The sequence below is a fragment of the Cricetulus griseus genome, chromosome 3 (genome assembly GCF_003668045.3).
Source record: "Cricetulus griseus strain 17A/GY chromosome 3, alternate assembly CriGri-PICRH-1.0, whole genome shotgun sequence".
Lineage (NCBI taxonomy): Eukaryota > Metazoa > Chordata > Mammalia > Rodentia > Cricetidae > Cricetulus > Cricetulus griseus.
The window spans coordinates 188,229,689-188,245,901 of record NC_048596.1 but is presented as its reverse complement, the minus strand read 5'-3'; the positions used below and the strand labels follow the sequence as shown (position 1 = coordinate 188,245,901).

Sequence of the window (16,213 nt, the reverse complement as noted above, 5' to 3'; positions counted from 1 at the left end):
CAGAAGAGGGCATCAGGTTTTTTTGGAACTGGAGTTAGAGGTGGTTGTGAGCCACCTTATGGGTTCTGAAAATCTAACCTGGGTCTTCTGGAAGAGAAGTCAGTGCTCTTAACCATTGAGGCAACTCTCCAGACCCTCCAGTGATTTTTAACTGATTGGAAATGAAATATGGAAGAACAACTCTAAACAGCATGTTCAGGCAGTTCTTTTAGTCTTATACCTTGATAAAACTGATTTATTTATTTATATTTGAGACAGATTCTCACTATGTAGCTCTCACTGGCCTGGAATTCACTGTGTAGACCAGGCTGGCTTTAAACTAGCAGAGATCCTCAAGTCTCCACCCCTGAGTGCTAGACTTAAAGGTGTGCATCACTACAGGCTTGATTCCATTTCTTACTCTTTTCTTTCTAGGCAGTAGAGGAAAATGAAGAGACTAGTTCAAATAAACTGTTGGTCAAAGCAGATGAGCTGGAGAAGCCTAAAGAATCAGAAAAAGTGAAAATTACCAAGGTATTTGACTTTGCTGGTGAAGAAGTGAGGTAAGAGGATTTGATTTACAAGGAAGAGTTTTGTTTTGTTTTTATGGTTTTTCTTTGTGGTTTTGAGACAGGGTTTCTCTGTGGCTTTGGAGGCTGTCCTGGAACTAGCTTTTATAGACCAGGCTGATCTCAAACTCACAGAGATCCACCTGCCTCTGTCTCCTGAGTGCTGGGATTAAAGGCGTGCGCCACCACTGCCCGGCTTTTTATGGTTTTTCAAGACACAGTTTCTCAGTGTTGTCCTGGCTGTCCTGGAACTCACTGTGTAGACCAGGCTGACCTCACAGAGATCCACCTGCTTCTGCCTCTGCCTCTGCCTCTGCCTTTGCCTCCTGAGTGCTGGGGCTAAAGGTGTGTGCCACCACCACCCAGTGGGTCCTCAGATTCTTAAGTCTATACATTAAATTACATAGTGTCAGCATATGACCTACATATAACCTTTTCTGTACATTGTCTGATTTGTAATACTTGATAATGCCATGAAAATAGCACAGAGTGTAGGGACTAGTGACAAGAACGATATGTGTGTATGTTCTTTACAGGTGGATTTTTTTCCCCCTAAATGTTTTTGTTTCTTTTTTAGAGTGGGTAGGGGGTTAGGTGGGTGTCGTTTTTTTGAGACAGAGTTTCTCTGTGTAGCTCTGGCTGTCCTGGAACTCACTCTGTTGACCAGGCTGGGCTCGAACTCATAGAAATCCTCCTCTCTGTCTCCCTAGTGCTGGGATTTAATGTGTGTGATGCCACCACCTGGCTATATTTTCAGTTTTATAAATAGTACAGAGCACTATGTGCATTGGTGTGAAGGTGTCAAATCCCCTGGAATTGGAGTTACAGTTGTGAGCTGCCATGTAGGTGCTGAGAATTGAACCCAGATCCTCTGAAAGAGCAATCAGTGCTCTTAACCACTGAGCCATCTCTCTAGCCCCAGATCACAAATTTTTAAAAATTTCTTTAGACTGGGTCTTACTGTAGCCCAGACTGTCACTATGTAGTCCAGGGTGGTTGAAGTAACAATATTCTATCTGCCTCAGCCTTCTGGATGCTGAGATTACATGCATGAGCTACTGTGTGAAGCAAAATTTATTTTATTTATTTTTAATTATTTTATGTGTGTGGGTCTTTTGCCTGTGTGTATGTCTGTACTGTGTACATACCTGGTCCTTGAAGATGTAAGAACTGGAGTTACAGATGGTTGTGAGCCACCATATGGGTTCTAGGAATAGAGCTCAAGTCCTCTGGAAGAGCAGTCAGTGCTTTGAATTTCTGAGCCATCTCTCCAGTACCAAATTCACTCTTTTTTTTTTTTTTTTTTTTCTGAAATGTTCTTAGGGCAGTGCTGTAAGAATAGTATGACAGTGAACATAGTTCACATTCTGTCATTCAGATTCACCACTGTTCAGTATTTTGTCTGTCTTTATGAGAGGATGTGGACACTCATTGTATCACACACAGCACATGTATGGAGGCCAGAGGACAACTTGTGGCAGTTGGCTCTTTTTCCACCACGGGGTCCTGGGAATTGAACTCAGTTTGCCTGGCATGACAGATGTGATACAAGTGACTCGGTTCAAATCTAACTGAACTGATCTTTGTTCTTTACAGTGCAGTGATTCTAATGACTAAGTATGAATACCATAATATGTTCAAGCAGGTATCTCCATGCATAGTTAATGTACCTCTTGTCTTAGGCTAATAATAGATGACTTTTGAGTTCCAAGATTTTCTCATTTTTCACCAATAACAGGCAGTTTTGCCGCCCATATTTTGAGTAGATCTACGTATGGGGCTTCTAGACCCCAGTTATTCCATTGATACTCTTTCTGGTTGTTCTTTTTTTTTTAATTTGATTAATTTTTATTTTATATGTATTGGCACTTTGCGATGGGTGTCAGGTCCCCTGGAACTGGAATTATAGACAGTTGTGAGCTGCCAAGTGGGTGCTGGGAATTGAACCCAGGTCCTGTGAAAGAACAGTCAGTGCTCTTAACCACTGAGCCATTTCTCCACCCCTCTAGTTGTTCTTATAACAGTCAAGATTAAATAGTGGGTTTGGTCTTTTAAGAGTCCAGACATCAGCCAGGTGTTGGTGGCACACACTTTTAATCCCAGCACTTGAGAGGCAGAGGCAAGGCAGATCTCTGTGAGTTTGAGGACAGCCTGGTCTCCAGAGAGAGTGCCAGGACAGCCAAGGCTATACAGAGACACACTGCCTTGAAAAATTAAAAAAAAAAAAAAAAAAAAAGAGTTCAGACCATTTGTATTGGAAAACACACTTCAATTTGGATTATTGTTTTTCCTTGTACGTTTGGTTTCCAGTTAATCACCTTAGACTAGTGGTTCTCAACCTTTCTAATGCCATGACTCTATCTAATACAATTCCTCATGTTATGGTGACCTCCAACCATAAAATTATTTTCATTGCTACTTCATAACTATAATTTTGCTACTGTTATGAATCATAATGTAAATATCTGTGTTTTCTGCTGGTCTTTGGTGACCCCTGTGATAGGGTCATTTAACTCCCAGAGGAGTCATGACCCACAGGTTGAGAATTGCTGCCTTAGACAAAAATACTGCACTGGCAGTGCTAGCTGTCCTTCAGGAACCCAGTATTAATGCTGAGTTAGGGGGCATGGGCAGTATCTGTCAAAGCTCTCCATTGTAAGACACCCTTGGTAATTAGCCACTTTGGGGTCTGTCATATAATTACTGATGGGGTAAATTAGTAATGTATTTTGCCTGCAGAAATCATACTGCAGTTATCCAATAGGGAGTGACAACATTGACAATAAGCCATCAATATTTAGAAATCTGTAAAAATAGTGTAGAAATGGAGCTTTTGGACACACGTGTTTGCACATAAGAACTCATTTTACAGCAGTTGTGACAGCGTGCACACAGCCTTCGTAAGATGATCCAGACACAATCCTAGCCTTTGCCAGAGGGTCACAACGTTGAACTCCTAGCTAAGAAGCTATTGGCAGTTGATGGCTGCTGAGAGAGGGATGTGGCTCCTGAGAGACTCTCCATGTTCCAGTGGACTCCCCACACCCAAGCATATACTAGTAGCATTAAGTAGTGGATTAAAGACAAACAAACAGGGCCAGCCAGGTCTACAGAGCAAGTTTCAGCTAGGACAACATGCATGGTAAGAGTGTGTCTCAAAGCCTGTGTTGGCTGAGATCACTTCCCATATGTAATGTAGAATATCCACAGGATTCAAGTTGGATCCCTTTGTTTTAAGTATGTGTATCCTTTGCTTGTATTTTGCATTAAAAAAAAAAAAGTAAGGAAAAGAACCTCTTATGTTGAGCATGTTGGCATTGTCCCCTTTATTTTTTTCTTTCTTTTTGGATACATATGAAGCAAGTTATTTTCTGTATCTTTTTCTTTTCTTTTGTAAACCTTTTGTTTTGTTTTTTTTTAAAATGGCTTTATAGAGCCGGGCGTTGGTGGTGCACGTCTTTAATCCCAGCACTCGGGAGGGATAAAATCCCAGCAGAGGCAGGAGGATCTCTGTGAGTTCGAGGCCAGCCTGGTTTCCAGAGCGAGTGCCAGGATAGGCTCCAAAGCTACACAGAGAAACCCTGTTTCGAAAAACCAAAAATAAATAAATAAATAAAATAAAATTGCTTTATAAAAGGGCTTTTGTAACCCCCCCCCCCAAAAAAAAATATCCACAGGAAGGTCTCCATGGAAAACACAATCAGCTGATTAGAAATTGCTTTGAGAAATCAGTAAATTTCTCATCAAATTAGGAACTTCATAAACTTGTTTATAAACATTATTTAGTATGTCAGATTTTTTTCCCCTTTTTCTTTTTTGAGATAGGCTCTAATGAACTCCTGATTCTCCTGCCTGTTGCTTCTCAAGTGCTGGGAGTAGTCATGTGCCACTACTCTTTGCTTTTTTTGTTTGTTTGCTTTTTGAGACAGGGTTTCTCTGTGTAGCCCTGGTTGTCCTGGAACTCGCTCTGTAGACCAGGCTGGCCTCAAACTCACAGATATCCCAAGGTCTCTGCCTCCCAAGTGCTGGGATCCAAGACATGTGTTGTCACTCCTCACTTTTGGAAGCAAGTAGATGGCAGCTGTAAATAGTACTCAGAGAACCTGCCATTTGTACCATTTGTCAGAAGAGGGCAGCACCGTGTCTCTTGTCAAAAATAAAACAGGATACGGGCACTTTTCACTAATTATTTATACTTCACAGTAATACATGTTAGTTTAAAAAATTTATACATTATAGAAATATATAACAGAACAAGTGAGTGTCTCTCAAACTCCTTCCCCATAAAGAATATGAAAGCTTGTTGAAGCCTGCTGTGGTGGTGCACTCCTGTAATCCCAAGCACTTGGGAAGTGGAAGCAGGAAGATCAAGGTCAACCTTGGAGATGTATATGTAGCATGTATGTATATGTATATATATAATATCTACTCATAATAGTATACATTATGTATACTTATGTAACATTTAAACCTGTTAATAGTTGCTATGTTGGCAAGACTTTGTTTTTGTTTTTTTTTTTCAAGACAGTTTCTCTGAATAGCACTGGCTGTCCTAGAACTCACTTTGTAGACCAGGCTGGTCTTGAACCCATAGAGATCCACCTGCCTCTGCCTCCCTAGTGCTGGGACTTAAGCATGCACTACCACCAGGCTATTGTAAAACTTTTTTGAAAACATACTGTTTAAGATACTATAAGAAACTTTCTTGAAGAATCTTAGGCTATTTGAACTTCAACTGACAACCCAGACAACAAACTTGGTGTTTGGGTCTAAACTCATCTTTTCTTTTCTTTTTTTTTTTTTTTTCTTTTTTCTTTCTTTCTTTCTTTTTTTTTTTTTTGTTTGTTTGTTTGTTTGTTTTGATTTTTCAAGACAGGGTTTCTCTGAACTATGGAACCTGTCCTGGCACTTGCTCTGTAGATGATGCTGGCCTCAAACTCATAGAGATCTGCCTGCCTCTGCCTCTAGAGTGCTGGGACCAAAGGTGTGCGCCACCGCCACCACCATCACCCAGCTTGAGCACATCTTTTAATCTCTTAACACCATTATTTTGTTTTCCCTTTTTGTCTTTGTATCAAGTTAATGCCATCATAGCATCTTTAAGAAATGTGAAAGAGTAACCAGGCAGTGGTGGTGCATGCTTTTAATCTCAGCACTCTGGAGGTAGAGACAGGCGCATCCCTGTGAGTTCAAGGCCAGCCTGGTCAACAGAGCTTGTCCCAGGACAGCCAGGGCTGTAGAGAGAAACTCTGTCTCAGAGAGAAAGGGTGGTCAGGGAGGGAGAGGGAGAGAGAGAGAAAGTGGGGGGTGTGAAAGAGCTAATGGGAGGAATAAGAATTAAGAATAAGGTAGTGTTAACATGAAGTTAGTCTTTTAGTTTCTCTAACTTGTAATGGTAAAATTTTGGATTTAGCTGTTTGTTTTTCCTCCATTAAAACTTACTTGTTGTAATGGCAAAATTTTGGATTTGGCTATTTTGTTTTTCCTCCATGAAAACTATGTAATTTTTTAAAGCCTTGGGGAAGAGAGGAAAATGATCATTCTTACCCTCCTCTATGGCATAACCAGCTGACCCTGTGAGCTCAGACTTTCCTAAGTGATTCACCTTTTGGAAAAGCCCAGTCATGGAAAAGTTCTGTCCAAATAAAGACTTTTCAGGAAGTTGAGTGAGTGAAATGAAGTTAAAATGGAATTTCTGCTAAAAACAAATGAATTAATTATTGCTAATAATAGGCCTTTTCCTATTAGCAGTCCCACTCATGTATGAGAGGGTTGTAAGCTAACCATTCTCGTACTTAAAAGTCGTGCTATAGCTTCTTAACAGTGAAGTTACATTTCTGACAACCTTGGGAGTCTGAGCACAAGCAGAGAGCCAGCTTGGACCAGACACGAAGACTCTGTGTTGTGAGACAAAATGTCAGGAAGAGTAACATTGTTAGGGATGTTTTCATCAGAGTAGTCTGCTGTTAACTTTGTGTCAGCTATCAGATTCCTTAGAAATACCCCAGTTCACTTTATGTGTTTTCTGGTGGGTATGGATAAACTTTGGCACAAGAAATTAAGAAGGGCATTCCCAAGGATTATATTGTCTCCACACCTACTCCGTGACACTTGCTGTATGGCATGGGTTGTCTTTTTTCTTTTGTAGTTGGCCGTATTGCTGGATTGAGTTTTTGATGGCAGAATCTATATTTCTTTATATGTCTAATATTTAACATTTGGGATGTTTTCCAGAAAATGTTTACTTAAGTATGTACCAGTCTTGTCAGTCCTGTAGTAAAACAAGAATGGCAAAACTAACTTAAGTTACGTGATTGCTGCTTTCATCTCCTTGTTACTTGGGCCACTTGTTCTTCATATCATAGCATTCCAAAATTTCAGCTTAGATGTTAATCCTTTAAAGTTTGTTGTGGCCGGTCATTGGTGGTGCACGACTTTAATCCCAGCATTCGGGAGGCAGAGGCAGGTGGATCTCTGTGAGTTCGAGGCCAGCCAACTCACTATAGAGTGAGTTCCACGATAGGCTTCAAAGCTACACAGAGAAACCCTGTCTTGAAAAAACAAAACAAAACAAAAAAAGTTTGCTGTGTCAGTCAAGTGTTCTGTGGCTCTTTGTTGAAACTCATCCTTCAATTCTAGGCAAATTTGTTGTATTTTTCCCTTTTCCTAAAATGTGTATTGCGTGAATTCAGACAGGCTTTACTGTGGTTGAGCAGCAAGCTGTGCTTCAGTAGCACAGCACAGTAGTGCTAAGTAGTACTAAGAACATAATGGGTTTGTTAGCACTTTGCTCTGTCAGCCCTCTGAAATATATAGCCTTTTAGGGTGGCTTTTCATTTAATTCTTCTAATTTCAGGAAGGGGTTTCATTCTTCATGCCTGTCCTTCTGTGGTTTTCATTTTCTCAGTGTTGTGGATCCCTCTGTGTTAGCAGTGGTGGGAACATAGCCTGTGTTTTGAGGTAAGAAAGGCTAGTTGTTCGAAATCTGGTATTTTGGTATCTGCATTAAACCCAATATTTTGATGCAGGTTTAGCTTGGGTATTGATTTAGCAGTAGGACAAATCACCCTAAAATTTATTGGCTTGCATAAAACAGCTAACTGTTCTGTTACAATTTCTCATAGCTCCAGAGGCCAATAGGTCCAAGTAAGCTGTTGCTCAGGCTCTCTTGTGCACTTGTAATCAAACAGTGGTTGGGACCATATTAAAGATCATTTTCTTCTAGTTCTGATGCTTAAGGACTCAGATATCTTGGGGCTAAGAAGACATCTGTGTCTGTGTGGTCTTTCCATGTGATCTCTGCTGCAGAGTAGCTTTAGGCTAGGAGTTCTAAAGATACATTCTCAGGGGATAAAGGCCTTAAAAGGCCTATAGAGCCACTTGCACAGAACTCCCTTAAATGAGAAAGCCATAAACCCCCATTTGATTTCAAGGGGTTTGCTTAAGGTTCTGGAAGAGCACGTGTGACATCCAGTTTGAAAACTACTCTCTGTTGCAGAATACACACTATCATTGCTGTGTAGTCTCTGGATAGTTGAATAAGTAGTTTAACCCCTTAGATTTCAGTTTTGAGACTTAGGAATGTAAATGATCTTCCTGTTGGTATATTAATGCTATAGAGCAAACTACCCCAGCCTCAGCTGTAACTGGGGTGTGGCTGATGTGTCCCTGTATTATCTAGAATTTGACTTGTGTCATCTTAGCTCCAAGCTTAACTAGGTGCCACTTACATACATAGCAGCAGTGAGGTGGCCCTTCATTAGAAAATTTATCCTGGAAGGTGGTAGAGACTTGTATACCCTCATAGATGAAATTTATAGGGCTTATTCTATCATTTTTGGCCAGTCTTTGAATATTTAATGGACTGACTGTAATTTTGGACATGCATACTGGTAGATTGGAATTTAAACAAAATTCCTCAAATGTTTTTGTTGCTCTGACATGTTGAAGCATGTATTACATGTTCTCCTCTTTTTACCTGGGATATGAGGTGTCTTAAGTATCCTTATTTCATCCTTTAGAATTCAGTTTTTTGTTTTGGTTTGGTTTTTGGAGACAGGGTTTCTCTGTGTAGCTTTGTAGACCAGGCTGGTCTCGAACTCACAAAGAACTCTGCCTCCCCATTGCTGGGATTAATGGCATGCACCCATGCAGTTTTTCCAAATTTGAAATTGGGTGGGATTGTGTTACATTCTGAGGCTCCCTGAGTAGTTCTGATTTGCCCAGTTTTAGGAGATTGTGTTTTGTCTTTAGGTTTTAGGTGTAAAGCATGAAGGAATCTTTTGTGGAGTATTTCCAGTTGTTTGCTTTTCTCCTTGAAATGATGGCAGTGCTTTTGTCCCTGTATTCCATCCCTCCATCTCACCTTTCACTGGCCCTTTGAGTCTTAATATTGATCTATTAGGTGAGGAGTAGTACAGGGGTCTTTGCAGCCTTTGTGTTAGTAACCAAGTGAGCTGAGATTCAGGAGTGGTTGCTGAAGTCTTCACCCTGACAGATGTAATGGACAAGACGTGCATAACATTTCACTATGTTGTTGTTTCTTTGTTCATATCAGTCTGAGAAAGCATCTATTTGTAAAACTACTGGAGTGAACTTTAATTGTTATAAGACTCAGTGGCCAGAATTTATTGAAAACTCAGTGGTATGTTCCTAGTTTTCATTTATTTCCTTTGCCACAGTTTTTGCTTCTTATCCCACTTGTAAATTTGTTATTTCTAGAGGGTGGGATGATGGGGAGAATGGGAGAGGGAACTGGAATTGGTATGTAAAATAAGATTGTTTTTGTTTTTGATTTTTTAATTTCTTTTTTTATTTTATTATATATACAACATTTGCTTCCATATATATCTGCACACCAGAAGAGGGCACCAGATCTCATAAGGGATGGTTGTGAGCCACCATGTGGGAATTGAACTCAGGACCTCCGGAAGAGCAGTCGGTGCTCTTAACCGCTGAGCCATCTCTCCAGCCCCCAGATTGTTTTTAATTTAAATAAAAATTAATTTTAAAAAATTGTTGTTTCTTTCCTTGAATTAGGGTGACTAAGGAAGTAGATGCTGCATCTAAGGAAGCCAAATCTTTCCTCAAGCAAAATGAGAAAGAAAAACCTCAGGCAGTTGTCACTTCAGCAGCAGCAGCACTCCCTGCTGGGTCCGGGTGAGTATTTCCATCAGTCCCAGGTGTACTTGGCACTCTGGGAAAGGAAACTCTTATCTGTGTGAAAGCCTGTTTCCAACTGTAGCTGTCACCACTCCTTTTCTGAGCTAGGGAATAAAACTTATGTTCTGCCTTGTTGGAAGTGTTTACCCAGATAGAGTTTGCTAGAAAAAAAAATTAGTCATAGGTTGCTTATTTAATAATCCCAGCTTGAAAGAAGGTAACCACAAAGCTGAACATAAAAATTATATACCTAAAAAATAATAGTTTTTTCATGACAATATTAGCAGTTCATTAGAATATTCAATGTTTGAATTGAGTACTTAGTCCATCTATCCCTGTCCCCATCTGTGCCCGCCCCTCCCCAGGATGACAAGGGAACATAAGAAAATCAGCAGGTGGTCACAGGGTTGTATATACCTATAGTCCCAGCTACTTGGGAGCCTAAGGTAGGTGGAGGTTAATCACTTGAGCCCAGAATTTCAAGGCCAGCCTAAGTATCAGAGTGAGCTCCTGTCTCAGAGCAGTCAAAAATTATTAAAAGAAAGAAACTCTGATGATTTACTCCTTTTGAGCTTTCCATACTTTAGTTATATTTAGCTGAAGACTAGAATTCTTTCTCTTGAAAAGCAAAAGTTCCTGTCTTCTTAGCATATATAAGGAGTAAATAAGAGAAACCCAGGGCTAAGGGCTCTAGGGAAATGATCATAGGCAACATCACATGAATATCCCTAACTAGCCAGCTAACACCTGTAACAGAGAGTTCTGGGTAGGCTAGGCTCCTAAGCTGGCTTCTTTGACCTTACAGATGGGCCTGTCACCTCATTAACATGCCCACCTTTGCTGTGGACAGGAAAGTTGTTTTCTTGTTTTTGAGACAGAGTCTTACTATATAGGCCTGGCTTTGACTGGAGCTAACTCTGTAGACCACGGCTGGTCTCAAACTCACCAAGATCTGCCTGCCTCTGTCTCCTGAATGCTGGGATTGAAAGAGTGTGTCAAGATGCCTAGCAAGCAGGAATGTTTTACAGTTTTTTCTCACACTAAAAATCCACCCAGTTTTCCTATCAAACTGTGTAGGCAAATCTCCATCTTTTAGTCCCAACTCTGAATAATACTGTTACAGTGGTATGTCACATAGGGTGCATTTACCTAGAGCAGAATCTGAGACAAAGGTTTACATGCAAGTCAGTTATGTGAGAAGTGATTCCAGGGAGACCCAGAAAGGGAGTCAAAGGGAAGAGAGATCCTCTATGATACTATTACTACCCACCATTTCTTTTCTTTTCTTTTTTTTTTTTTTTTCTTTTTGGTTTTCTGAGACAGGGTTTCTCTGTGTAGCTTTGGAGCCTATCCTGGTACTTGATCTGTAGACCAGGCTGGCCTCGAATTCACAGAGATCTGCCTGCCTCTGCCTCCCGAGTGCTGGGATCAATCAAAGGCGTGCGCTACCAATGCCCGGCACTACTCACCATTTCTGTTGTACATTAATAGTGTTGTTGCTATGGAAGACTCCTGTTAAAGGCAGCTGTGGTGGTTAGATATCAGCATAGGACAGTCTCTTTAAATTGACTAGAGGGCATAGACAAAGGTCATTGTCAAGGCTTAGTTGAGAAAAGGGCTAAGAGGGGTCTAACTAAATTTTGTTAAGGAGGGAGTCGTCCTGAGACTGTACAGGAGAACTCCTGGGTAAAGGGCAGCTGAGAAAAGGAGCAGTTGCTGGCGGCTGTTCTAGTATAATATTTTTCAGTGGATTAATGACCTACTGACTCCCTTACAAAAGGCATAAGATGAAATCTGTCAAAAATCAATTTATTTGAAAGCTATAATGGAATATACCAGAGTATAAGAATATGTTCTAAGTATCCAATAAAAGTGCATGAATATGGGACTTTTTTCTGTTTTTGGTTTTTCGTTACAGGGTTTCTCTGTATAACAGCCCTGACTGTCCTGGAACTTGCTCTGTAGATCAGGCTGGCCTCGAACTCACAGAGATGTTCCAGCTTCTACTTCCCTAGTGTTGGGATTAAAGGCATGTGCCACCACTGCCCAGCCAATATGGGACTTTTAATTACATATGGTACAGTATTATGCCTTGAATTTCTGATAAATTACATGGCCTTCAGGGGTGATCTGCTTGTTTTTCTGACCTGTGTCTCAAAAAGTTTTAAAGTTATAAATGCTTGGAATGCTAGAGGAAGTCATCTGCTTTGGGATTTGGATATTTTATCAGTGAAAACATTAGAATCTGCAACAGATACCATATACTTAAGTATGGAAGGTCTTTTCAAGGGAGAAATTTGCAGGAGTCATCTAAAATATAAAAAAATATAATACAGTAAAGTGTTTTCCCTGGCCTTTTTTCTCCCCGTTTTGGGAGCTGCTCCAGTTTATAGAAATGGTGTATTTTCCTTTTCTCTAAACAGATTTAAGCAATACAGGAAAACCAGTGCAAAAGACTAAAACATCCTGCTGCACATCTCTGAGTGACAAATAAGGACAGATGCAGAGGAGCCAATGTTTGTAACTGAAAGTGCATTTCCTCTACATGTTTAAAATAGCATGCTGCTTAGGCTATAAAAAGCCAGAGTTTGTGTGTTGGGGATGGAGTAAGCCCTCTTTTAATTAGAGGGCTGTTAACATTTGGTAGAGGAAAGTACAATGCTTACTTAGTGTGTCTAAATTCCCATGGCTTCATCATCCAGGCCTCTTGATATCTCTCTTCCTCCACACACTGAATTCTTGCTGCATCTAGCTCTACTAGCTGGTAGCTAGCCAGGCTTCAGCCCCCATTTGCTCTTTTCTTCCACTCTACCATCTATTACTCTATTACTCTCATCAAAACTTACAACCCTTGCTATAAGCACAGATTGTTTTTGTTGAATTACTATAGCTATATAGATTGGGAACAAACTAAAGCAATAAAATACAAGGTTGAAAGATAATATTTTTCCCATGTGGCTTTGTCTTGTTCTTGTTTTTTTAGACTTAGCTTGTTTTAGTTTTTAAATAAGCATAATCATTAACTTTTGATAAAGAGTAACGAGCATTTTACGTAAATTACCAGGAATTAGACATAGCCTCAGTATTGGGAGGAAATGTCTCTAGCATTTGATTAGACTCTAGTTGTCTTGTTTTTGTTTTGTTGTTTGGATATGTTCATATTTTCCTTCTCTAGTGATAAGTTTATAGTTGAATGTATATTAAAAGCTGCACACATACCAAAGCCAAGTCCTTTGAATGGTTCAGTCAAAGAAGTAAGACCTCCAGCTGGGTCCCAACAGAAATGTCTAGGATGTCATGAGTAAAAGTTTGTTGATAATTATTTTATTTAAAAATAGAGGAAGTAGATGTTCCAGCGAACATGACCTCTAACAGTATGAGAGTGATTTTTTATAATGCGTATAGTTGGATGATTTTTTTTTTTTTTGGTTTTCTGGGTTTTTTGTTGTTGTTGTTGTTTGTTTGTTTGTTTGAGACAGAGTTTCTGTGTATAGCAGTCTTGGCTGTTCTGGAATTCTGTAGACCAGGCTGGCCCCCTCACAGAGATCTGCCTGCCTCTGCCTCCCCAATGCATGAGCCACCACTGGCTATTTGCTTGTTTTTAATAAGGGTCTTACTATATAGCTAGGCTGGCCTCAAGCCTGTAATCCTCTTGCCTCAATCATTAGGTGAGTGCTACCAAATCTGTCCAAATCCAAACCCAGACAAAAGCAACCAAAAAATATTTTAATGAGATGAATGTGTTACTAGGTAACTTATCAATTTGAATTCTACCACTCATTGGTTTCTGGCAAACTCAAGGGTATATTCTTAGTAATGGGCAACTACAATCGTTTTTTGTCACCTACGAAAGAAACACTGGACCTGTTACTAGTCACTCTCCCTTCTTCATCCTAAATCCCATTCATGAACTTTCTGGGTCTAGGTTTGCTTATTTTGGGCATTTCATGAGTGGAATTCCAATATTTGCTTTTTTTCCTTTTTAGGATTATTTATTTATTTTATGTGTATAGGTGCACATATATGTATGTCTGCTCCATGTGTATGCCTGTGGGAGCCAGATTATTGGATTCCTTATTGGAACAGGAGTTACAGATGTTAGTGAGCTGCCATGTGGGTGCTGGGAACAAAATCTGGCTCTTCTATAAGAGCAGTAAGTCTTACTGAACACTGAGGGACCTCCCCAGCTCCTGTGTCTGGCTTCTTCGACTTAACATAGTATCTTCAGTGTTCATCCATGTTGTAGCATTTATCTATACTTTACTCTTATTTATATCCTTTGTGGAATAATATAATTATAAGACTATACTACATTTTGTTTATGTATGTGCTAATTAATGGTTTTAGGATGATTTTTACATTTGGCTACTGTAAATGCTTCTGTAGACATCCATGTACAAACTTTTGTGTTATTGTATGTTTTCATTGTTTTAGGGTATATCTGTACAAGGATTTGTGTGTTAGTCACTAGAATAAGCTCTTAAATTTATTTAAATTTTTTAAAAGTTTTTTTTTAAAGATTTATTTATTTATTATTTATACAGTGTTCTGCCTGCATGTATGTCTGTACACCAGAAGAGGGCACCAGATCTCATTATAGATGGTTGTGAACCACCATGTGGTTGCTGGGATTTGAACTCAGTACCTCTGAAAGAGCATCTAGAGCTCTTAACCACTGAGTCCTCTTTCCAGCCCCAAATTTATTTAAAATTTACTATATGTGTATGGGTATTTCACCTGCACATGTGTCTGTGTACCATGTGTGTGCCCGATATCCACAGAAGCCAGAAGAATATGTCAGATCCCTTAGAGCTGGACTTAGAGATGGTTGTGAGCTACCATGTAAGTTCTGGGAATTGTACCTGTGTCCCCTGCAAGAGTAGCTGTGCTTTTAACCATTGAGCCATCTCTCCAACCTCTTTAAGGTATTCTTAAACTGTTCTAAAAATGAATCTCTAGGTAGGTGTGGTGACTTGGGAGGCAGAGGCAAGAAGATAGATCGATGCTAGTTTGATGCCAGCTTGATCCATGTAACAAGTTCTAGGCGAGCCAGGGCTATTAACAAACCCTGTCTCAAAAAATAACATACCAATGAAAGATCTGTAGGTGAAGTCATCAAAAAATAAAATTAGCATGCCAGAGAGTCTATATTATTAGCCATTTTGTTGTATTCTTACTCTCAATTGTCATACTTCTCCTGGTGTGAAAAATAGTGAAGAACTTTGATCCTTTTGCATGTGTGCAAAATAGGCACTTGAAATTATTGTACTAGCAGAATTTCTCAGGATACCGTTGAGAATGGATTTGTGAACAAGGAGGTGAAGACCTTCATTTAAAGAGCGCATTATGATGCTCTAGGAATGAGTAGTCTCCCAGTTAGTTACAGAAGTGATCACTGAGCATTCACTAGAGGGCAGAATTAATCCTAGGAAGCAGCTCTCAGGTGCTTGAAGTATTCATTCCCAAGACCGTGTGATGTTGTACATTTCTCTCTCTCTCTCTCTCTCTCTCTCTCTCTCTCTCTCTCTCTCTCTCTTCCTTTCTTTCTTTTTTTCTGAGACAGGGTTTCTCTGTGGCTTTGGAAGCTGTCCTGAAACTAGCTCTTGTAGACCAGGCTGGTCTCGAACTCACAGAGATCCACCTGCCTTTGCCTCCCAAGTGCTGGGATTAAAGGCGTGCGCCACCAACGCCCGGCTCATACATTTTTCTTTTGTTTAATTAGTCTTTGATATGATATTTCTTTGTTCTGTGCAGTTTCTAGATATATTAAATTAGAATTTTTTTCAACTCTACTATGTTTAGAAAATTATTTTGCTCTCTCATTTTTTTGATACATAGCTTTATTTATGGAGGTTTTTTGTTGTTAAATACAAATAAAGACATGCTGATAGATGGCACAACCACTAGAGGTACTTGTTGGCAAACCTGATGAGACTCCCACAAGTTGTCTAATAGCCTCTATGCTCATGATGTAGTAAAGTACTCTTAACCTTCTCCTCTCCTCAAACAAAAATGAGTAAATGTAAAAAAAAAAATAAAGTTCAGGTTAAAATCTTTGAATTTTATAGAGAGAAATTTGGGAGCTGCGTTATTAATATTGATCCTTTCAAAATGCTGTATGTGTCTGGTCTTAGGCACTTTTGTGTGCAAGTTACTGTTCCAATATCTGTAAAGAATGCCAATCATTTGGAGCATGTTTAACAGTGAGTCCTATGTTCTGATCAAGGTTCTGATAAAAGAATCCTAGTACTCTTTTGTGGATGGTTGTAATTATATAGCAAGATTCACATTATATATTCAATTTTTAATTTTGATTAGGGACTTTCCTTCTTTGAGAGGCTGAGCAGCTGTGTTCTAATTATTTTGGTTAGGGATTGAACATCAGGCTGGCCTGAAGTCTGCATTTGCTGTATCCAGTTACATGGTCCTGGGTTCTTGCCAAAGCCCTACTATTCAAGCAAATCTGTTGTAAATATTAGATGAAATAATTTAAAACTTAGAAA

The 16,213-nt window shown here is 39.6% G+C and overlaps 1 protein-coding gene across 2 annotated transcripts in view; it reads left to right on the top strand.

Annotated features, from left to right (window-relative positions):
• The window catches only part of Cfdp1 (craniofacial development protein 1), an 85,875-nt gene that overhangs the window by 11,870 nt on the left and 57,792 nt on the right, over positions 1-16,213 (top strand). Inside the window, exons 4-6 of one of the 2 annotated variants that reach the window (XM_027406052.2) lie at positions 415-542; positions 9,588-9,707; positions 11,629-11,832. In XM_027406052.2, coding sequence (XP_027261853.1) covers positions 415-542; positions 9,588-9,707; positions 11,629-11,725 — 345 coding nt within the window. In that variant the 3' untranslated portion in view covers positions 11,726-11,832. Of the gene's footprint in view, positions 1-414; positions 543-9,587; positions 9,708-11,628; positions 11,833-16,213 lie in introns of those variants that run through there. The other variant, XM_027406051.2, reaches the window with a different exon arrangement.